At 41.5% G+C, this 24,707-nt stretch overlaps 1 protein-coding gene across 1 annotated transcript in view; it reads right to left on the bottom strand.

Moving 5' to 3' along the window:
• Positions 1–5,453: 5,453 nt before the first annotated feature.
• The window catches only part of AGK (acylglycerol kinase), a 35,681-nt gene continuing 16,427 nt past the window's right edge, over positions 5,454–24,707 (bottom strand). The window contains exons 7-15 of the mRNA XM_068190829.1: positions 23,566–23,660; positions 21,480–21,549; positions 20,626–20,705; positions 18,514–18,571; positions 16,075–16,219; positions 14,894–14,991; positions 12,332–12,402; positions 8,019–8,103; positions 5,454–6,128 (exon numbers count right to left, since the gene is read on the bottom strand). Coding sequence (XP_068046930.1) covers positions 5,991–6,128; positions 8,019–8,103; positions 12,332–12,402; positions 14,894–14,991; positions 16,075–16,219; positions 18,514–18,571; positions 20,626–20,705; positions 21,480–21,549; positions 23,566–23,660 — 840 coding nt within the window. The 3' untranslated portion in view covers positions 5,454–5,990. The remainder of the gene's footprint in view (positions 6,129–8,018; positions 8,104–12,331; positions 12,403–14,893; positions 14,992–16,074; positions 16,220–18,513; positions 18,572–20,625; positions 20,706–21,479; positions 21,550–23,565; positions 23,661–24,707) is intronic.

The following is a 24,707-nucleotide window of genomic DNA, read 5'->3' as shown; positions in this document are numbered from 1 at the left end:
GCTTACTGGAGCAGCACGGTTTCAATTCCAGCATCTGAGGTGGTCTAAAATAGTAAAGACTGCACATACCTATCTCATAGCTGGAGAAGAGCACCCTCTCTCCTCAATCCATCCCACCACCACCTTTGGCTTTTAGTTGCATCACACCTGCTGCTTTGGTTTAAAATCTTCAAACCAGCAAGATGGTCTCCCATTTAACAGGGACCAACACCACTGAGCCACTTTGCAGTCACTTTGTTGTCCAGCCTCAGCTTGGACCATGCTGGGCTGGATGGGGTAGAATAAGTATGCTTTAACTAATGTCACTAACCCTTCCTTTGTAGCTGATGGGACTTGTTGCTCCTTTGCTTTAACACTGTCTGCTAATCCTCCTTTTGTTGAGCCTTCAGCACTGCCTGCTGCTATCCCTGGCTTTCCGTGTGAGACAAGAGAACAGACCCTTCAGGTGGAACAACTGAAGTTTGCAGGAGATTCCCTTGGAGTTTGGTATTCTTAACTGGCACAGTTGCTAGAAGCAGTGTTTAAAAGCAAATTTGTCTTTTTTCCTGGGTAGAGCTGTAGAACCAGATGAAACAGATGTTTTCTTATGCTGTGGAAAGAATAGGATTCAGTTCCCTGAAGGACTAGTCATTACCTCCAGGAAGGCTATCCCAGTAAAGAGTAATCCCTTTGCCATATAAAAGCCAAGAATCATACTGTGGGTTCTATGTGTGACATAAAGCTTTGCCCCAAATCCTTCAACCAGCAGCAGTATCAGCTTTAAGCTGACTGTTCTTCCTGAACTGTGGCTATAGCTGATTAGTTGCTGCTTCTATCATTACAGATTTCAACACCCTTGGAGGCTTTTTGTGCATTGCAGGAATGCAAACTGTAGCTGATGTATCCATTTGTCCTAGCATTTTATAGGATGAGACAGAACCTGAACCACTGAGCTCTCACCCACTCTAAAGCAGGCAAGCACCTTTTTGAAACAGGTGAAGCAAATGTTCTCCAAGCATATCCTCTGTGGATTGTCTCCCTCTGGAAAGGAGGAGGTAATTGTTCCTACAATTTGCCTGTCTCTGAGCAGTCACTCCCCTGACTGCTTTTTCAAGGCTTTGGGATGTTTTTGTACAGAAGAAAATATGCTGTTGTTCATACTGTCAATTGCTCACAACAACTGTAACATCATCATCCTCAGAAGGCTGGGGAAAAATGTAGAAAGAGGTAAAAACAGCTGAGTATCATTGAATGGAAAGACCAATCTCTTTTCCTTAAGAAATGGCTTTGCTTTAAAATTCAAATCTTCAGTAGAAAAATGGCCCACAACCTCCACACTTTTTTTCTCTAACATCCACTTCAGTTTTAACATGCTGCCTATAGTGATATCCCTGAGGAATCAGGGCAGCTGAGCTGCCCTTGTATTGCTGTCACTTCTTCAGACATCACAAGAAAAAAAAAAAACAAACCTAGAACTGAAGCTAGTCTCTAGCAATTTCTCCTCTCACTTTATTGAAGGTTTGCTACATAGTTTAGTGGTGGTCAGTTGGCAAGGACTTTCTGTTTTCTATTTTCTTTAGTACTTTTGCTAAACTAAACAGAAACAAACCTTTGGTTTAATGTTGAAATTTTACAGTCAGTGCAGTCAGAGGCTTTCTAACACCCTGCATTAGAGCACTGTTGTTTAAAGCTGTTAGAACATGAGGTCTAGTAGACAGCACTGACATAGCCCCCTAAGCAGAAGCTTCTGAAATTCCTATTTGACATTTATTAAACCTCTGCTTTCCAGAAATCAGGTCCTCAGTTGTTAGCAGTAGTATGGGTGCAGAAGCATCAAAGCAAGCAGATTACTGTAGTAGCATCCACGTGCTACATCCAGTTGGATGGTTGCAGCCTATCTTGTTCTTCCTTGTAATTTTGCTTCCCTATCAAGGCTCTCGTGGCAGGCAACTGCTACAAAAGTCAGGAAGTTGTCCAACAGAAAACAGAACAAGAAGACTTTTCTCTCCTAACCCTTCCTTATTTGATTAGCTGCAGAAGTGCTTCCACCTGCACTACTTTTCTAAAAGGCAGTGCTTTTATTTTTGTCACATGTGGAAAGTTCTTGAGAAATGAGTAATGGGTACATAACAGAAACAAATTGTTATAGCTAGGGGCACGAAGGATTGTTCTGTGGAACCAGCTTAACTGAGTCTTATCTTTCCAGAAGACACCATAATTCAAGGTAAAACAGTTATGTACAGATATTCAAAATCCCCTCCTGAGCGCTCAACTGGTGCTTTTGTTGCACACTAGCAGCTGGGAGACATGTACTGGGTATGTTCTGAATCAAAAGAGGGAGGAAAACGTGGCATAAGATAGGATATTGCTGATTTGTCTTCTCCCTTTGCCTTTACAGTGGTGCCTTCAGTTTCTTGGGTGTAATGCTTCTGGTCAGTTGCTGTGATCAGAGCCCAGGTTTGAATGGTGGTTACAGTAACCAGTCTATGCTGTGCCCTTGTGTATTGTCCAAAACTCAAATGATTGGCTAGCCAGTGCAGGTTCTCAGCTTGTACTTGCTTGACTTTAACCAGGAGAACAAGAGCTTCCTAACTACATCTTAACTCGAGCTGCACTAGAAATGTATAATCAAGCAATGAATTATTACTACTTGTACTATCTGCATTGAAGGGTAAAGCTTATGAGAGACATAAAAGTTCAGTTTTCAATATGAACAAGCAACACCATGCCAAACATCTAAATCATCCAAAAGTCTTCTCACTGCAAGGTTAGGCCAAGCTGCATTGAGCCAATAAAGAACTATAATGGATACTAGGAGAAAGGCACTTGATGCAATCAGAATTCAGATTTGTCTTACAAACATGCTACTACCTTCTTGTCTAGGATACATGAGGTACTAACTGCAGTGTATCTTACATCCAGTGGTTGTGACTGTCACAGGAGCTGAGCCTGCCTGTCCACCATCCTTCTGGGCAGAAGTTCCAACACCTTTTCCAGAGGAAGTAGCTCCCTGTACAGGTTATTCAGTAAAGCAGGGTTATGGTGATAGCCCATTTTAACAGCTGTCAAAGTTAATGACCAAAGGCTGGCAGTAGCTGTGGCCCTCCTGGCCACAGACTGTGCAAGGGACAGGCACACTTTGCTCAGGGAGGTGGAAATGCAGTGGCTCCTGGAATAGCAGGGCAAGATCACTCTACCCTAAAGCAAAAATCTAGGTACAAAGCATGCACGCTAACCATAACTCTCATCCTAACCATTACTTCTAAGTTAGTTGCTGTCTTCTTCCCACCTTCCCAAAACCAGTGGTGTTTATTATTATAAGAAAAGACAGCATAAATGTCTTTAACAAGGGACTGGAATGTACTAATTTAACAGTGTGATCTGTCTAAACCTGAGGGTACTAAATGCCTGTGAACCAGGATTTTAGATCTTGGTTAATGAAACATGTCATTCAAATGGGAATGTTTAAATGTGGTCAAAATAAACAGGTGCCTTGAGCTAGTCCATCATTAGATTGTTATCCTTCCTTTTTATTTATGTTACAGTATTTTAAGCCCTTCTAGAGTTGAAGTCAGGTTAAGTGTTTTCATGAGTGGGACCTAGGATTTTACTCCTCCTTCCTGTCTTGGTATTTGTACAAAGGAAGATTTTTATGTTGCTGTCAGACAGAAACATGAGAACCAAGTCCTTTCCTCAACACTTTAGATAGCAGGTTCAGCCCCTGCCTATTTTATGTAGTGTCTATCTCACACCTCCCTTCTGAATGTTGCAATTCAGAGGTCTAGAATTACCCTGTAGTGGAAGGACTCTGAACTGCAGAGGAAGGAGAAAAACTACTTGAATGGTATTTGTATAAGCTACTCATGCTGATATGAATATTTAAATACCAGCCTGTGTCTCAGATGATCCTTGGTACTTCAACATCAGAACAGCATCAGCAGTACCAATTCTGAAGGGATCTCTTGGTTCCCCTCAAGCAAGGAATCACATTGCAATGGGAACAATGTAAGAGAACTAGTGATTTTCCCTGTAAAACGGTACAGATGAACAAGGAGCCAGTTCTCACCATCTCATCCCTTGCAGCAGGCTGGGTGTAATTCTAACAGCTCTGATGTTGTTTGCATCTTGCAGATGTGTGGTTGCTCCCATAGGCCTGTGGCTCTGTAGAGAAACTGCTTACTAAAAACATGGGTATTTTTTAATACAATTAAAGCTTACCTTTTTGATATGGCTGTTGCCTTGTCTTTCCTGCCACTGGAGAAAAAACACATTGCTGATTTTATTACAGAAACGTCAACTTGAGGAAAAATGCCAGTGGTGAGGAATGCCCTTGACACTGAATGAGCCAGGAGCTGCAGAGCAATGTCTCAGGGGTCTCTGTGGCAAGCAAAAAGAGCAAAGCACAACCACCATGTTCCTTGGAGAGTGACCCAGGGCTCCACTGGGCACTATTCATTACTGCAAACCAAAAGACAGCAGAAACCAGGTCCTATCACCAGCATAACTATAAAAAGAAACTCACAGGCTTCTATCCCCTTCGGTCTCAGTCAAGAGTTACAGAACAGCTAGGGCTGGAAGGGACTTTAAAGATCACCCAGTTCAGATAATTTGTCTCTCCACAGTGTAGTCCAGGGAAGAACATTAAGCTTGGTTTCAACATCATGCAGAAACCCAACCCTGCTTCCCCTTTCGAGGCATTTTTCCTTTAAGATGTCTCCAGCAGAGGATGCTGTTGGAACACAGGCTGCCAGGATTCAGTCCTTGACAGAGCTGCTGGAAGCCAACTCACTTAGGTTTGTATTTTGATAACAGCAGAGATTCAACAAATGAACTTAGACTAGACCACAGCATAACACATTGACTACAGACAATCACATCAGAAAAATAAGGATAATTTTCTTTCTTCTAGTAAGCAAGGCAGAGTCATGTGAATTTCTAAGTAAGAATAAGGGCAACAGATAAGCTTGCCTAAGTCAGTAATACTTCCTTTCAGCAATTAAAGCAAAGCTATAAACAAAAACTTATAAAAGCAACAAAACTAATTATAGTACTGAGGCTCAAGGGGGTGGAGGTTGCATATGGAGTGGTGAGCACTTTACATTAGACAAGACCAATCAGACACAATAATTATAAACTTTATTTGGATATCCTTACTGGAATTATACTACTGCAGGAATAAAAGGAATACTTACCAAAAAAAAAAAAAAAAAAAAAAAAAAAAAAAAAAAAAAAAAAAAGACTCACTCAGCTTGTTAAAGAGTCTTTCTAAATAGCTTTCCAAAGCTTTTCATACAGCTTTGGGTCAATGATGTTTTCCAATTTGCTACTATGCAATATACCTAAATTGATCAAAGGAATACATTTCTACTATATAATTAATGGAACTCTGTGCTGTTGAATCTGGCAAGATGAAAAAAATAACATAAATATCTTATCCAGATATATATGGGGAATTTTTAAACTTGCTCCGGAGCTTTGTATCACCAACCTCCAGTTTATTTTGTGACTGAGTAGATAATCAACCATCTGTTTTAATGTGGTAATTCCAATGTTTCATAGAATTCCTTAGCATTACTCCCCACCAAATATATTTTTTTCCAGGATCCCAGGTTTTGCAAGATTTTTACATGGGTAAAGTAAACCTAAACTCTTAGAACACAAAGACAAGAGTACTTAAATTTTACTTTAATATACAATTGCATTACAGCAGTAGCATCTGGCACAAAGCACTCAGCCTGCAGTGCTGTAAATGGAACAATGATGACTTCTTAGGGGAGGTGGAAAAAAAGATGCCATTAAGTTAACATGCATTTTTCAGAATTGTCATTTGCATTTTTAACCCCTCTGAGACCAGTCACATCATACACTTCCAATGGAAGTACCTCACACATAAAAATAGCTAAAAGGCTTTTTAGTCAAGTCAAGTGGGGTTAATCAAGTTAGTTAGGTCACATGAGCCTTGAAGAGACCCTGGTAAGACTGGTGAGCACTAGTCCCTGTACCATGAATTCTCATTGTACCGCTGCCTGCAGCAGCTGCTCTCTCATTCTGGGATCGCAGAAGAACCGGAGTTTGCGGGGTAAGAGCTTCACCTCCACAGGCATAGCTTCATACTCCTCATTATCAATGCCAAAGGATCCCTCGGTGCCCTGTGTGCAGTGACAGTTAAACATCAAACATTATTTCAGCAGGGTTGTAATGCTGATTTTACTAATAAAACATAGTTGCATACTCAGCTCAGTCTCAACCAAGATGACCCCCTGCCTCTGCCTTCCAGGCCATTTTCTCTCCACAACACAGGGAGACTTATCCTTCACTGCACAGAATGTATTAAGAGTCTGGCGCATGAGATGTTACCTCACTTAGTTACTAATTACTGATAATTAAATGCTAGGAAGCTCTAATGACCCATATTGTTTATACTGAAGGATTCTTTTCTACTGCAACTACAATTACATGCGCTTAGATCTTGGGTCTGCCAGTGGTGACATAAACTAATCTGCAGAAATGCCTGTTAAGTAACTTCTATTAAATCCATGTTAAAAACCCCTTTCAGCATTGTTTTACTATATTGATCTGAAACATGAGATGCAAAGTAATTTACTGGCCAGGAATTACTCAGCAGTAAAATTTTCCCAAGTGTTTAATGCTGATAAAGTCACCATGTGATTCAAACCATTCATCAAAATGGCAGGCTGACTTTACCTAAAAACAACTTCAGTGACTGCTTTGTGTGCCCTTGACTCACGGGAGGGCTGTGCTACCTGGGTACTCAAAGCAACTCCGAGGGAACTGGGACACCAGAGCAGCACAGACTAGAGGAACTGGTACAAGTTCTGGCAGTCAGAGGTACAGCAAAGCAGTCCACCTCCATCAGCATAAGCTGGTGAGACTCATCTGGGCTGCCTCCAGTTCCTTCACTGGAGCTGGGCCATGGAGTCGAACAGCACTGCTCTGTACCATGCACCCATGTTCTGAAGATCTTAGCAGCAGCTGCAGCATGAACAGCTCATTTTATACCACAACCCTTACCTATGGCCCAGCTGTACTTAGCCCAGCACTGCAGAGTATTCTTTCAGAATCACAAATCTGCCATGATCCAAATTCAGTGGAAGTAGTCAGATGCTGGTTAATAATGACATCATAATTCATGATTTTTACTTGGTATCAACAGACTTTTTTTGCCTTTCAACACATTCTTTATCCCTTAATATAGAATTATTTTGCCAAATGATACATCCCTTGAAAACAGAAATTATCTATGAGATGGATTTCATGTCCTTGTAAAAACAAGAAACTGTCCTCCCAGGGCTGCAATAACAGCTCAGAGGCAGGAGAAGAAGAATCTAAATTACATGGGCAGGCACAGCTTTGTCTTCTTTGTCAGCTTCATCATTTCAAAGTTTTGAGGCACTTCCTTATACTGATCTCAGCTCCCCTGCCCTGTCTTACCCTCCTTTGTCTCTAAAATTTATCTTCTCTACAGAACAATGCCTTCTAGGGCATAGGAGAAGAAGATCCACATATCACAGCACTACAGAATGTTTGAATGAACAGTGGATCATCTGGTCCAACCTCCCTGTTCAAGCATGGTCATCCCAGAGCACATTGCACAGGATTGTGTCCAGATGATTCTTAAGTATCTCCAGTCAGGGAGACTCCACAACCTCTCTGTTCCAATGTCTGTTCCATTGCCTGGTTATCTGCACAGTAAAAGTTTTTCCTCATGTTCAGGTGGAACTTCCCATCTGTATGCAATACACTCAAGTAAGAGACCCTTTAACCACCATGACTGTCTTCATGAAAGATCTGCCACTATTTCCTGGCAGAACAAAGCTCCCCCTTCAGGTTTACAGACAATTTGGGGAACTTCAGTATGTCTCTCCTGGCAAGGGACTCATTGGCTGTACTGTGGAACAGAGTGTCTCACTTGCAGTGTAAGCAATCTCCCTGATTTAGAATAGGAATTTCTCAAAGTGCAGCATCAACAGGTACAAGAAACAAAGTGAAAGAGTTTTTCAGCTCTCTCAGCCTCTCACCTCTGGAAGTTGCAAGATGCATCTGCTGGCTTGGATGCGCTGACTCCCTTCAGGACACATGTGTGGATCACGCACCTTTTGACTTCTGTTCACACCAAAAGAGAGGTAAGGTAAGGACATGCTTTTCTCAGAAACAGCCTTCTTCAGGGATGACATTTTGTTGTGGTAAATCACTATGCATTTGGTAAACTTAGAGGTTATATACACAAACATTTGTGTGTTTAACTGTGAAAAAAGTAGAAGAGTTCTTCCCTCTTCTGCTGCAGTCAATGCATATCAAAATGGACTGACAGCCTCCAACCAACTTCTGCTCTGAGGCTCACTAATTATGTTTGAACACTGAGCACAGTTTTGTGCTCTTCACTTTCAAGCTGAACTGTGCACTTCCTGAAGTGATTACCATCTCCTCATATCTCATGCACCTAAACTTACCAGCAACCTAAGCCAAAAAAAGATAGAATTATAGTTACGTTGAACCATTAAATTACTATCTAAAACCAAACAAACCCCCCACATTTTTCATATCAAAACCAATCAGCATGACATTTCTTATCAGCTGCTCCTGTTATCACTCATGAAGAAATCCCCATAATTTTATCCATTCCAATTAACATATCCAGTTTGACAGTTTCTGTCTTCTGGTACCTGTGAGATTCTTATTTATGTACTGTACTTATTTAAGTGCTGCTTCCTTTCCTACTTCTGCTGATGTCAAAAGGGAGCACACAGAATGCAGTTTCCTGTCTTGGAAGGCTGGAGTTGCAAGTGCCACGTGGTCTTTTTCAAGGCTTAGGCTGCTGTCCTGTCACTGGCTCAGCTGTTAGAGAACAGTGAGTTGTGATTCCTTTTCCCCACAAGTGCTGCTGCAGAGTGAGCATAAGCTCTGGGCTGTGCTGACCTTCCTCTGCCTCCTGACTGACCACACACATAAGCTTTTGACTGACCCCTGGCAAAGGGTACGCTGCATCCCAGGCAGCAGCTTCTCAGTCTGGACCCCTCTCCAGAAGACAGCAACACACAAACAGCAAAGAGAACAGCACAAAATTGCAGTGTTAATACAGCACAACTCTCAAGCATGGCAGAATTATCACAGATATTTCTCTGACAGGCAATGCCTGCTGTCCCCAAATTTCCATCTCTAGACTGACATGAAAGAAAAGGAAAAGAACTCAGAAAAGCATGTCAAAATCTCCCTGTACATCAAGTCTTCTATGCCCCGAGGAAGGCATCGCTTCTTAAGTCACAGAAAATCCCAGAGAAGGAACATGAGAAGAGAGGGTTGAAACAGGAGATGAAAATCAAAGACAAAGGAAGAAAAGCAAAGGAAAGGGCAGGGAAGGACAGAAGCAATATTAACTGTGGAAAGTTTGGTTTTAATCAAATATGTATACACTAAAAGATTGATGAGTGACTGTGAGGGAATTAAACATCCTCCAGCAATATAAATTATAAATCATTGATGGCATGCAATACTGTCAGTTTATACAGTGCTGTTCAAATAAGCAGCAAGATTCCTCACTTAAAGTTTAACCTGCTTGGAGTTTATCATACAAGGTCCTAGATACATACAAGGCATACTCTGGTGAGTGAGCAGATTTTTTTGGCCAATGAAGGCACATGAAGCTCTACAGAGATGTAATTGTGGGGTCAAGGTAAACTCAAAAGAGCCAAGACATAGAATTAAAGATGAATCAAAGGAGAACACTGGTAGAAGCAAATAAGACACAGCTCCACCTGCAGTGATTGCCCTTTTAGTGGTCCAGCATAAAAAAAATCATAATTCATTTCCCTTTGACTCTGCTCTTCATTCAAGACCAGACAGCAATGTGAAACAGGAACAAGACCAGAAGTCTAACAGCAAGTTTCCACTGATTGTTGCATCCCAATCTATGCTGAACCACAAAAATACAGGCAGAGAGAGAACAACAATACCTACTGCACATAACACACAACTGGAACCTCATTTTCATATCCAGAAGTTAAGTGATTCAGAGTAAGACCTCTAACAAAAAACCTAGTTTTCTGCACTGCAGATGATAACTGTAATTGTGCCCTGGAGTGACAGCTCTCCATACTTTCACATAAAGAATCTAAACTGGATACCAGGATGTGGATTACTGCTGCCACACTTTCCATGCCTGCCTTCCTTCCCTGCAGCACTTCTTAGTAAGCACTCCATTGCACACAACTCTTCTTCCCCCACCTCATCTAAACATCAGCTCTATGACTGCTGTGGATGCTCTTGTTCACACAGATCTGATCCACAGCCAGAGAGCACTTTTATACATCTGGGATGACCTCCTCTTTTCTTGGAAATCCAACAGCAGCTGCCCTCCAGCACACTGATGCACCTCCACACCTTCCCAGACACATACACACTGCCTGAGCCTCCATGGCAGTTTCCTGCTGGATGTGTGGTTTTCTCTGTGTGACCCATCATTTCTCATTAGCTCATGTCAGTGCCCTCTCCAGTTTAAAAACCCCTTGATATCTCCACTGATAGGTTATTTCCCCTAAAAACCTTTTTCAACCCCCCAAATTCTGGTATTTAAACTATGCACTAAAAAAGAAAAAAGAAAGAGCTGTTTCACACATGTCCAAAGACAAACCCTGTTGGTGCTAGGCAATGGGGGGCCTCTGACAATGGGCTTAACTCAAATCCAGCTGGCAAAGGCACAGTGGGACCTCTGGACACCCTGATTCTGCCTTGAAAAAACAGGGCACCTTTTCTCTGCTCTGACTCCTCTCTGTATAACTAAGCATCCCCTCCCACTGCTCCCCCACCCCCCACACCTCTCTTTGTCTTTCTTTGTTACCTACAGGCTTTTTGGCACTATTTAATCAAAAGAGCTTGTTTCTCTGAACTTTGCTTGAACACCTCAAAGCTTTCAGTACTGCCTCTAATTAGCTCTCAACAGCAGGGCAATGGTAATGCTACCCAGAGGCTTTTTCTGCACAACACTGTAACTGCAGTCACAAAATGTGTCACACTACTGCAAGAAGCATGTCCAGTCAATACGGGAGGTATTATTTACACTGGGAATACACTTGAATATGCCTCCCTCGAGTCACACAAGCTCATCTACATTCTTCTGCTAGCAAAGTGTTTGAGAATCCAGAATAGCATCTCCTTTATCTCTCTCCTTTACGAGACCAGGCTCCTCTTGCTTCTAACAGGAACACTGCCTCCTCCTTTCCCTCTGTAGCCTTCAAAGCAACAAATCAGTGTCAAGCAACCACAGTCCACATGCTCATGCAATTTGAAAGCAGCTGCAGGTGGTAACTTCACTTAAGAGTGTACACATAGGTCAGAAGACTTTATTCCCACTGAGGCTCCTGGGAGGCTCAAATAAGGGGCCTGAGTTGCCATTAGTATCATAAGCAAGTATCTTGCAGGAATTACTAGGGTGATGGCAAGCAGGTAAAACTGCACTGAAATCCTCCCACTGATTTCACTAGAGGGAGCTCAAAGACTGAGAAAACAGCAAATTAAAAGGTAATATGGACAGGAGCTCCCCTGGATTTAGCAGGAAAATCTGTTGCTGGTAAAACCTGCACTGAAGACGCAATGTATTTGTGAGTGGGATGTAAAGAAGGAGCTGAAAAACGCAGCTCTGATTTGCTTCTTGTGAGAGCAGGAGGAACAAGCACACTACAAGACAACATCACAAGCACAAAGGAAGCAGTAACATTCACTTTCTCCACACTCTGCTTCTTCATACCTGTAGCCTTTCTTATTCCACATACAAGCAGGACCAATGCATTTGCTTGAAGTCCCTGTTTAAATTCACATCTTCCAAAGTTCTTCCAGCTCAGACCTCATTTCTCACAAGAGCTATTGAGGCAAGGAAGCTCATTTCTTAGAAGAGGGCCTGTCTAAACACAGTTCAAGAATTCCCAGGTACCACCAGTACAAACAAACAAGCTCTGTGACCCACCTCTCAATCCACTGAGCAGCTAGGGCTAAAAGATTCTGGGCTAAGTCTGCATAGCTGCCTATAAAACTCAGTAAGGACAGTAATATCCAAGCAGTACTGACTTACAGCAACAGGGGAAAAGATGAAAGGTATAGCAAACTCAGAAGCCAGGAAGAACTCTAGGTTCTGAATACTCCAGGTTCTGGAGATCTGCCTTGTTTACAGAAACAGAAGACGTGTAAGAATTTTAAAGAACAAAAGTACTAGTCCCTGTGAACCAGTACTGACTGGTGTGCTTTGCAGTTCTCTGCTTCTGAATTTGGCAGCACATTATGAGAGAAAACCAGCATATTTTTCAGAGATCCTCTCCCCTTTTTGCAGCCTTCCCATACTCACCCTCTGTGAACAAACTCCCCTTTGCTGATACCCTCTGCTTCAATGCAAATGTCCATGAAGTCCTCAGTGCGCTGTGCAAAAAAGGATTCAGAGATCAAACAGTTAACATTTGAAAATGCCACACCCATGATACTGCAATATGTTCACACAATGGCCAGTCCTTTGTCCCACAAAAGGAGGCAGAAGATGCAATTCTCCATTTCATGCCTTATTCAAATCTCAATTTGAGATTTGAATTAGAAATTACAGACAGTATTTTCCCATTAATGAATATTCAATAAATGCTATTCACTATTCAATATTCACTATTCAAGCAAAATAGTCACATTTGGCTTCTTGTCACATTTAAAGACAATAGCAGACCTCTTAGGCTTACTTACTTAATTTCTATTCAATGGGTCTTTCAAGAATTTAAGCAATAGTACAATGATACAACATTTGGCCACCAAACACCATAGTAAGAGAATTTTAAATAATACAAATTGGAAATCGAAGTGTCTTTGGTAACAATCCTTTAAACTCCTTACTTAGCTTCTTTCCTGTTTACAGCCTGCCCTTAAACTGAGTATACAGTACAGCTTTTTCCAGGAAAGCAATTTTGATTAAGATGCAACTAATTTTTTTTAATGTATCTTAATATTTTTGTCCTGGCAAAAGTCATAGTGTGCAGATGCAATCAAAATGACAGAAGTAAAAATAAATGCATCTATTAGTGTAACTTGGTTTATTCCTTTGCTGTTCTGCAGAGACACTGCCTGAGCTGCACCTGTATGGCTTTATCAGCTTCCCTTCAATGGGGTAGCCTCTGCCTGAATCTGAGGAGACACAGAGACAGGAGTGGCTGGCAGCAGTCAGCAGGTATGGCCTGGTATTGATTCCAGAGAGCTGCTGCTCAGCTCTGAGGGCTACAGGGACAAGGGTTTCAAGAGAGGGACTTCAATGCAATAATAAGGATCCACACTTGCAGAAAAAGAGATGCAGTATCAAGATACTTCTAGGCTATGCAAGAGACCTTAGAAGCCTACATCCCTTCCTTCTTCTCAAAACCAATATTGAAGTGCATCTTGAAGGCCTAAGGAAGGCAAAACAAACAAAACAACAGAAAGAGCATAAGGGCTAGTTTGTGACTATCATATACTTTTTCTGTTCTTGGTAGGTCTGTTTTTATTTGACATCATTGGCTCCAATCCAGTTCAACAACCAAAACTCTTGTGTTCAAGTGCTACCTAGAAACCGCTAAAAAAATACCCAAATACTAGTCTCTGTCTAGCTTCTACCATTACTACGACACTGACAGTCCAAATCATAAACCATGACAAAGAAGAAACTAAAGTTCATATGGTGTATTCTAAGGAGAAACCAGGAAAACATTAAAAAAACTATATTGGCGTGTTTGGGCTCTTGGTCTGACCCTAGAAGATAACCTATCAATATAATTTACATTTTCATGTTCTTAAAGACCCTGACTTCTAAGGAAGAAATATGTTGCAGTAAGTTAACCTCATGTTAACCTGGGTATAGTGGCAAGGGTTTCCAGCACCCTTGAGGAGGAAATGCAGGGAAGCTCATGAGTATAGGATCACTGTGTAAGCATTTTCCTGTAAAATTAAAGACTGACATCTATCCAAGTAGCTTTCACAGCAGTAAAATTGCACCAAAACACAAGCATAAACCAAAGAGTGGTTCTAAAACACTGAATGAATAGCATGAACATGCTGAGGAGGTTATGACAGGAACAGTTCCTTTGATGCCTTGCTTCTATTCTTTCAATCACCTGCACTTCCTTTCCTTCAAATCAGTGTCCTTTCCCTAGCACCAATTATTTTTAACTCCACTCTGGAAGTCTAAAAAGGAGAGAGAAATCAAAAATTCCAGCCAGACACTCAGGCTCAGCTTCCTTCTAGCAGCAGTTGATAAAAGAGAATCATTCTCATATAGGTGAAGAAGGAAAGGAATGCTTCTTGGTGCTTTTTTTACTAATGGGAAATCCTAAAACTTCTATTTGGGTACTGAAACCTTGTACAAATTCTTTCTGATCCCACTGCATCCCAGTTTTACACTGGTCTCTTTTGCTTTCACACTGGATCTGAAACTTGCCAATTCCCGGATTCAATCATGGACCTCTTCTTGCATGAAGTAGTAAATGCTATTTATATAGACCCAAGAATAGGAGCAAGACAGGAAAATGTCACACTACGACACGAAATAACTCACACAAGCACGTTTGATGTAAAAGAGAGGAAGAAAAGAACCAAAAGAGAGATATTATTTTCTGACTCCGCAATATATAGGATCCCAAAAGTGACGGTGGATTGGAGGGTGAAATTGCCACCTCTCCAACCACACTGGTCAATCAACAGGCCATCAATTCTTTCCTCCCACAAAGAAGAATGCAAAACAATCATTGTTTACATGAACAGTGTGTGAGAACTACAGTAGAAATATGTAAACATCAGAAGACATAGAAAACTTTTAGAAGAACTTTAAAACACTCAAAAGAACAGGAAGACAGGAAAACTGTGGGCAGGCAGCATTTGGAATCCAATTATGTTATGGTCTTACTGTTAGATCAAGCTGCCTGTTCCGAGTTGCAATGGAAAGCTCAATGGTGGACAGCTTCAATTCTTCCCAGTTCTCTGGGGCTACCTCCTGGGGGAATTCTGTGTATCAGGAAGAGAAGGTATCAGTCATTAAGTGGAATTTAATTACACAGATCACTATGAAGCAGATGGCAGACACAAAAATCAGTCTGAGCCATTTTGGCCAGTTTTGATTCTCTAAAATGTCAAAATCTTAAAAAATTAAAAGGGAGCTTAGGAGTACTGCAGAAAAGAAAAAATACCATCAGCATTTACACAATATCAGAAAAGACTGTCAAGCACAGTACATCACAGCCCTGTGAATCCTTATGTCCAGGGATTAACAGATCTGGGCTGGTGACAGGAACATTTAGAAAACCCATGAAATGCCAGTACCAAAAAACCAGTAATCCAGTGTTCAGGGGGCTGTGGTAACACATTTTCTACAGGAGGCAGCTCCACAGCTCATTTCTCATATCCAGGTCACCTGGTTCATGCTCCCACATGAATCACCTCTGCTAGCCAAGGAGGAACAAGGTCTTTGCACTAGACTGTGCAAAATACCCACTCTCCTTCCTCCTGTGGCCTGCCATGTGCACTGCCCAGACAACAGCCCAACCCAAGAGAGGCTCAGACAACACAAAGTTTATGGTACAGAAAAAATTTAACATACTAAGATAAATTTAGGCCTTCTGCATGGCCCAAATTTTACTGTTCTCTTTAAAGTAACATTTGTTGCTCTGTGTCAGCAACTCTCCCCACCCTGGAAAAAGAAGGGATGCTCCTCTCTGCCCAGCTCACTAAGAAGCCCTTCTGCTGGAAGAAGATTTCAAGAAGCTCACCCAGAAGTGCCCAGCATCCTATGGATGCCTCCACTGCAATGGCAATTCTGAGCCCAGGGAATGCCCTGGGTTCTTTACAAGTGAATAATTGCTTATGAGACCACAAACACTGGCAGGACTACTCTCTTCCATTTCTGACAGATGCCACTATAATTGTCTTGACAAAAAACACAGTTTTAAAAAATAAAAAAAGGAAACAAATAAATAACAGTAACTAAAAAGAGAGCAGTAAAGTAGACATGCCCTCCACACAACACAGCCCTGGATTTGTCAGAGGAGTAGAGCCTGCATGTGAGTTTATGCCAGAACACACCCAGCCCACCTTTTGGAGATGACCAGTAGGATCGAAGTCGTCTGTAAAGCCTCACATACAAAGGAGGTCTGGATGATTTCTCCTCTGGCTCTTCTGGAGGTCTCTCAGTTGGACCCAGGTACATGAGAGCAGCTTGATGTTTCTGAGGCCACTCCTTGGATTTACATGGGAAGAAAAGACAGAAGATAAAGGGCATTTTATTTAGGGCACTACCTGTTTATTCTGTAACCTATTTATTGTGTACTCACACGTAGTGCTGCAGAGCTACTCAGAACCCCCCCATTGCCTCAGCCTACTTTATGGCTCTCCAGTCTCCAGGTTCATTGGTGAGATGACATTTCTGAAGTTTCAAAAAGTTCCCAAATCCACTTATCTAACTGATCCCTGCACAGAAGTGAGGGCATTTTCCCCTCTATGAACAGAGTGAAGGGATGTTTCCTTTGCTGCTGATGTGGCAGGGTGACACAGCTGCTTCTGGCTGGAGGGAACCCAAAGCAGCTAGGTCAACAGTAATGTCTGAAAGCTCAGTTGGTTTCTGCATGGCAAAAAGGCAACCTCAGAGAGCAGCTGCTCAGCAGGATCCAGTGCAAACAGACAAAGCCTACAGTGCTGTGTGCAGCCAAGGGGCACTAAAACCTGACAGGCCTTTGTTCTGCAGCAACTCAAACAATCCAGACCTGACCTGATAGTCAGGTGCTTCTAAACAGCAACAGAACAGCTCTTATGGCAAGTCATGTGAGCTTCATAAAGCATCTTAAAAAAAATAAAAAAAGAAAGAAAAGTACTAACACATTATTCTTGGTGATATTTCAGATTCCAGTACCAAGGTTACAGAAGAACCTCAGCTTTTGAAATATCTCCAGACACTGACAAAGTTTATTTCCGGTCATTGTTTTGAAAATAATTTCTGAAATGCTCCAAACATAGGACTTAGGGAGGGAATAATTTAATTGGTTTTTAAATCTATATACTAAAACAACACAGCCAAGAGCTCACATGAACTCAGTACAATTATTTTTCTAGGTACAAAACTTCAGAAGTAGTTTTGGATCATATAGCACAGGTTGTTAAACTAATTCACCTCACACCTCTGAGAGCAAGGAAGGACTCCACTCTCATGCTTACATAATAAGCAGGACAAACAGAGGTTGTATCAGTAGGGCAGTACACAAACAATAAATATTAATGATTAAATGGAAAAGCAGCAATGCTGTGATAATTTAAGCCTGTGTATTTTAGAAGAGATGATAACACTCATAACAATGCCCCTACCAATATCAGAGGCGATATTTCCAATTACACTTTTTTTCCAGCTATAGGGTCATCCTGTTTCAAGAGACACCCCCAGTAAAACCAAAAAATATGAAGTGTGGAGCAGCAAACACAAGCCAGGAAGAGATTGAACTCAACAGGCTGGAGACAATTCTTGTAGAAATTAACAAAATGATAACATAAGAGGCACATAAAGCAATGTGAATATCACAATTAGGTGAGATCAGGTAGAAAGTTTTCTACCTAAATGGCTGAAGAAGTGGGCACTTCTCTTTAACCTTTAGCAGGTTAAACAGATCTTTTTAATGTACAATTAATAGCTCACCAGAGAAACCCACTATCACCACCCCCAGCTAAGCCTAAGGACTCAAAGGAAATGAGAAAGGAGGTGGACAGAAAATAAGAATAGGTTTCTACCTAGAATGGCAGAACACAGACGCATAACCTTATATTTTCTGTGGATGAGAGGAGGGGGAAAACCCACCCCAACTTTTCTGGATACATTACTATTAAGTCTCCCTTTACAGGAGCTGCCTATAAAGGAAGCATTGTCACAGACAGCATGGCTAGACTGCACTATTTGATTTACTGTACCAGCTCCTGGCTATTTTCACTGCCTTTGAGGAGGTTCCTTATATGTTCAGAGAATAGGAAAATCATGTGAATGAAAATGCCTTACCTTTAATGCAGGTCAAATTTTAATCTTTCCAGGATCAATTTTAAGCAACAGAAAAGTTTAAGGTGAGATAAAAGCTATTCATCTTCATGTTCATTTTACTACACAAGGAAGCCTGATTATCAGTATGCATGAGCAGTCTAATTATAGACCCTTCTGCCAGATGAATAAATCAGACTGAAATGTTATTACAAAGACTGTTGAGAAAATGTGGCTGAGCACTTCAGCACTTCACCACTGCTGCTCACCAGTTTCACAGGGGGTTATTGGCTTCCCCTGGTCATCTTGCAGCAAAAATTTTAAAATATTTTAGAAGTATTTCTCTTCCCCTTCCTCTCTTCAGAAATAAGTCTATCAGTTGGTAGGCTTTTTAGCAAGTTGAGTTTTAGCCCCATTTTATATTGTTACCAAAATCCTCCACGAAAGCTTGCAGATAGATTATACAAAGTCAGCCTGTTCATTTCCCAAACAAAAACACTTTCCTCACAATTAATGTTTACCTTAAATGTACTGAAAAAATGAGCTGCTTTGGTTTTCAGAGGCCCAAGGTACCAGTACCTGAAAAAAGAACAGAAATAGAACTTCTAAGATATCCAGGGGTCAATACTGGGAAAGGGAGAGACTTTGCATCAAATCAGAGCATAGACTTGTTTGCCACTGAGTTAGTGCTCCCTAACAACCTTAAGCTTTTTGATACTCTAAGATAGTTTCTACACATCAGCAGCAGCCTAGCAGTGACATCCCAATCCTGAGTTACAAATCACCAAAATGCAGTGTATCATCTTCACTATGGGCAGCAGGACATCTCACTATCAGAATTTTATTTTGTTATGTGAGACAACTGGGGATGATTTGAATGTCTGTGGTCTAACAGCTGGTGGTGTGCATCTCCACAATATGCAATGCAGTATATTTCCAAAGGCCAGAGAAAACAAACAAAAAGCCCAAAAGCTTCAGTGACAAAAGAACCAGCAAACATTCATTAGTCCCAAAGGATTCTCCCATGGAAATTAGGGTTTTACAAAATAAAACTCCTGCCAGCCACACAGCACTGTATAGAATCTAAAGATGTGACTGTATTTAGGCAGGCTTGGCACACATTTTGATCGCTGTCTTTCACCAAAGAGGGTCAACAAAGCACACTGAACACCACCAGCTCAAGAGTACTGCAGATCTAAGGATCTCATTAACCATTAAGGCATGCAACTGTGCCACCACTCCCCTCAAACCTTGAAATTGTCTGTAAAATAGTAACATAAAACAGCACCAGGTCTCCAGCAGCACAGTCCTTAGCAGAGGGATAGTCAGACACACTTCTAGAAAGGTGTCTTATGGCTTAACTCCCTTTGAGTTCTTTTCAGTTTAAGATCAGCTGCCCTGGAACACACACAGTGTTTTTAGTCCAATAACCCATCTCTCACAGGGAGCAAAGGCGGATGAAGTGGGAAAGTATAAAAACAGGACAAGCACACGAGGATTTTGTTCCAAGCAGACTCTGAGCACCTGTTCATTTGCTGCTGAAGTGCTTTCCAAGCTGGACATGTTTCTCTGCATTCAAAAACATTTATGGAAGGAAGCAAGGCTTGAGGATGTTCATGTGCCTCATGTACCCAAGGTGCTGTCATGCCTCCAGCACTGAGCGCAAAGGACTCTTACAAAAGGGAAGTGCTGCAGGGAAAGATGTGAAGGCTGACACCAGGAGAAAATCAGGGCATGGGCAGGAAGCCCAGCAGAAGTGCAGAGCAGAGAGAAGTGCAGTTCCTTGAACTGGGGGCTGTAATTAGCAGGAGAGCCTGCAGCACAGCCAAGTCAGCACCTACACAGCACACTAAGAATGTCCCTGGCTTCCCAGGGACAAACAACCTGACCATTTACTGCATCTCCCCCATTCCCTCTTAAACCTACTCAAACATTTGCCAGAGAAACTCCAGAGGTCTGCTACCTTTTCCTTCCTGGCAAAGACAGCTCATTCACAAAGCACATGATATTTCCTTACAGCTGCATTTCCTCCACAGGAGTTGGGGAGTGAGCTGCTTTGGCTGTGCTGCTTCTTCAGCAGATAATGCCTGTCATTTGATACACAGACAGTGACATGTTAAATGTCCATTTGGAGAAAGCCCAATAATTATGAGTTTAGCATTCAGAGAACAGTCATCAGATAGCACAGCCCATGCCATTTCTGGCAGGAACCTGAAGGCATTTCTACTGCATCTGATGTCCCTTGCTGGAATTCAGTTTCAGAGTACGAACACAGCTTTTCATTGGCAGATGATGAAAAACAATGGCCAATTACTTTACTTAGACTTTACTCAAGGGAGAGATTTTCCCCCTCTTACAGTCTGAATAAAGTTCCAGAAGCAGATACCACAAGGCAAGAAGAAAGTAAATACTTAAAAGAACAGGTCAGCACCAACTAAGTGTTTATTTCAAATTACAAGAATTCTGATACATCTTATACTCCCATGTGTGCAATGCAAGACCTAGAAAGAGTGGGTGCCTCTGCCTGCCAGATGCCTACATTCAGAAGAAGACTTACTTGAGAGAGGAGAGTGTGTCTTTTCAGGCAACAGGTACTAAAAAGGGTACAGTTTCAAAAAATAGAAATTTCTTACTTGCTAACTTTAACTCCTGCATCTCTGTAAGATCCCCATCTTAAACCAGAGACTGCAAACACAGGCTGCTCCTTTTCTCCCTATGAAGAAAAATAAACATTGCAAAATTGCTTTCTCTTACCTTTTTTCCAACTTTATTTTCTGAAGTTGGAAAAACAGCACTGCTACATAAAAAACTTAAGTTAAATTTCTACATAGAAATTTAACAAAGAGGTATGACAAAGAGCTAACAGCAATGAAGCTTAACAGAATTTAAGCACTGTAAATTCCATCTGCTCCAGGAAGGAATAAAAGAGGTGAAGTTTTGAACAGGTAGCCTGAGTTTGACTGCACACCCAGCAAGGGCCATTTCATGTTGTGGGTTTGACTGTTAGCCAAAAGCAAGGAGCTCTGCACAGCGACACAATGCTCTTGCTGCAGAAATGTCCATTCTACAACTGAACAGAAAAATCATATTCAGAAACCACATAAGGCATAGTCAAAGGTTTTGCATTTTTCCATTTGTCAAAGAAAGCTATTAACTTCACAATCCACATGAATGCATCAAATCAGCAGACAGCTACTGCTATCTCTCATCATTGCTACTGAAGGACCACTGTAGTAAGTTCTGTATTCATCAATACTCTCTGAGTCTCAAACAAAGGCAACGTTGAGGCATTCTAGTGTTTTCTTCTGTTTAGATTGTTTGATGCCACAGCACAAGGTGGAGAAATGACTGCCAGCAGAACTGCTGATATCATAAACTAAAATTCGTAACAGCAATACACAGAGGAAAACCTGTCCATGTAAACATAAAAACATCAGAATAGGAAAGTTTTAGGAATGTTTTTTTCCAAATAAGTAGATGCTTTCACCTTGATCTGCAAGACATCAAGTGGAACTGTTTCTCCTTTCAAAATGGCCAACGTAGCATTAGTAATATGTCTGCAAAAAAAACAGGAAAAAAACAAAGGAAAACAAACAGGAAAAAAGGAAATTAGTAAGCTTTAAAATTACTTTTTTTTTCCCAGCAAATTCCACTATGAGTCCAGGTAGGGCTTTTTTCCAGAAAAAGTAAAAACCCCAGGGAAACGTGCCACACTTAACTGAAATCAGAAAGCAAAATGAGTGGTTGCAACACATGACAAAACCTAACAAACAGCAAAATACACAAAACAGCAAAAGGAAATTATCAGCCTAAGCTTTTGAGATATTCTTCCTTTTTGAGATAACCTGGCAGGTCAGAGGCCAACTGTCTTACCTCCTGTTTCAGATAGTTAACACCCTAAGGACCCAAATCATTGTTTTATTTTAGTGGTAACAAGTATTGCAGCCTAGGAGAGAATGGGACAGCATGACTGGTCTCAACTCATGTGTCTGAGATTGATCTGCACTAGTATGTGCTAATTTATTTTAAAGTTTTTAATCAACCTAAATCTACCTATCAGCAGCGCTCATATTGTTTAGATATCCATTAAGTTGTGGACAGCAGCTACGGCACTTTGTCATTTCAAGTTGTAAAGATGTTGTAACCAAAGTCCACTAAATAGTCTGTGTTCAAACCCTGAAGCATGCACTTGATTGAAACCCCTTCCTTGTTTTCAAAGTTGGGTAATATTTAGTTTCCACACTGCATACATTTCCAGTGTCTCAGCTGGACAAGGAAAAAAATGCAGTTTTCAGATCCAGCCCAATATTCATGTGAATCAGTGGGAGAAACTGCCCTTGGTTTTATCAGGATTACAATACTGAGACAGATAAGGAAGCTGTTCTTCCCACAGACCATCTTCTCTCCCAGCTCTTATCTTTCTCTAAGACCTTTACAGTTCCTACACTCCAAAGTAAGAGAGTGCTGAAGGAACCAAAGCCCAAATATTTCTTCAAAAAATATCACTTCTGCACTTCTTAACTCAGGCTCTGTTACCAGTGCAGGTTGTTAAGCAGCCCATTGACCAAATTACCTTCAACTTCACCAGTATGCTGCAGTCCCACCTGCACAGTTCATTACCTTGGCACAAGAAGATCATCCATTTCAAACAGCTTCTTTAGAAGCCAAACATAAATTATTATTTTAATCTTAGCTGCTGATTACAGCCTTGTCCACCTTTCTGAGCTTCAAAGCACTCTGGTAGTTTTAATGAAGGATGTTATGCCAGTCGACTCGTGGGTTTTACGTATGATGGATACCGGTAAGGGTTCCACAAAGAACAATGTTAATGAGTTACTGGGAGAGTGAGAGTGAAAAGATTTCAGGATCAAGAAGAAATATATTTATTATTATGAGAGGAAAAGAAGGGGAAAATTGAAAAGAAATGAAGTGTGGGGAAAAGAAAGACTGACTCCCTTTTCTAAGTGGACAAAACAATCCTACAACAAACTGAACTATCAACAGATACCACCAGACTGGATGATACAGAGGATGCTGAAGATAAGGACTGGCTTGTTGGATTACTGCCAGCATCAGTCCCACCACAGGGAAAAGTCAGTCCTGCCCTGCAAAAGTCAATAATGGGATCCAGCCTTTCCCATATTGTTGTATGCCTTACTTTGCAGGTCCTAACCAGGCTATATGTGGACCTGTTTCTAGAATTCTTAGACTGGAGAAGGGTCAGAAAGAGGACTTATTTTTGGCTTATTTTGTCATATCCTTGTCATACCCTTTCTGCTATACCTAAGAGGCTGATCCTTTCAATTCCCTTTTCTTTTTAAACTCTGAGCATCACATGATCATAGAGAAATTAGCCACAGTAAATTATTTCTAATAATACATACATTTCCTTCTTTTAATTTTTAGTCAGTTTTTGGAAGTCATTAACTCAGGTAAGTCCAGAGAATCATCAGGCTCTGCCCAGAGACTGCCAACTTCTATGTAACACAGAAGAAAAAGAAAAGCATCAAGCTAACAAGAAGCACTGCTTCTTGAAAACAAACAACCATGTTTCAGAAACATGTCATACTTACTGGACTTGATTTGTGCTCTCAGGGTACAGTGTGTGGCTCAAAGTGCAAGTTTTTCCAAGGGGTATGAATCCTATAGGAATCTTACTGAAGGCAGCCTGGACACATAAGGAGAGTAAATTAACATTTTCATGAAGCTTCCTGTGTGGAGATCACAGCTGTGTCTGGCATCACCCCTTTGGCACTGAGCACCAGGCACTTCCTTACACAATGACTCAGAACATGGCACCCAAATCTGTGAAGCCACCACTGCCAACTGGGTACAAAGGAGCTCTCTGTAATCATTAAGAGCATTGTTACATGCATTTTGGCAGCCACATCCCCACTAATGCATGGATTCTGTCAGCAATCTGCCATCTTTCTTAATACTGATGGTGGCATCACAGGCTCCGAATCTCATTTACCACTGCAGAAATCCCCCTCTGACAGAGTAACCTTGCACAGCAAAGAGATTTTCTCTACTTAAGGAACAGAAATTAATTGATTCCTCTGCCATCCAAATCATGAAGCAGCAGAAGGTCTAATTTTTGGAAGTCACTGACCATATTATTTTTCTGTACAGCTGTTCAGCAAAAGGGCTTGTTGAAGGAGCAAGTTATTACCCTGTAACTCATCTCAAACCTTGATTTTTGAAGCATGTCAGCAACCAGTGCAAACTACCTCATACCCCAATGCAGCACGCCCCCCCTGGGGGATGCTGCCAGCAGCACTGGGACACAGCCAATCCGCAGCCACTCGGGAATTTCCCTCTCACTGCACACCCAACCCTCTCCCCTGCTGTGTCCATGTCACCTGCGAGTGCTAACACTCTCAAACACCCTGCTCTCATTTTCTTCAGCACTACTCTGCTGTGTGCAGATGAGAGGCTGTTTGCAGCTCCTGCAGTCAAGCTCTGCTCCCCTGGCTGCTAGGAACAGGGCTTCTGCAATACCATGCACAGGCTCTTATGCAGGCAACAGTGGTGGGACACCCCTGAGGGGAAAAGGAAGCAGGGCACAAAAAGAGGGAGCTCGAGTGCAGATCTCTACTCCTAGGACAGAGTGACATGAAGGACAAGAATTCCTTGGCCAAAGACATGAAGTGACACAGTGACAAATACTACAATGCAGTATTCCACCCATAACTGTGCTGGATGCAGAATTTCC

Source organism: Anomalospiza imberbis, chromosome 5 (genome assembly GCF_031753505.1).
Source record: "Anomalospiza imberbis isolate Cuckoo-Finch-1a 21T00152 chromosome 5, ASM3175350v1, whole genome shotgun sequence".
In the NCBI taxonomy this organism is placed as follows: Eukaryota; Metazoa; Chordata; class Aves; order Passeriformes; family Viduidae; genus Anomalospiza; species Anomalospiza imberbis.
The sequence above is the reverse complement of the archived record's forward strand: the minus strand, read 5'-3'. Positions and strand labels throughout refer to the sequence as shown.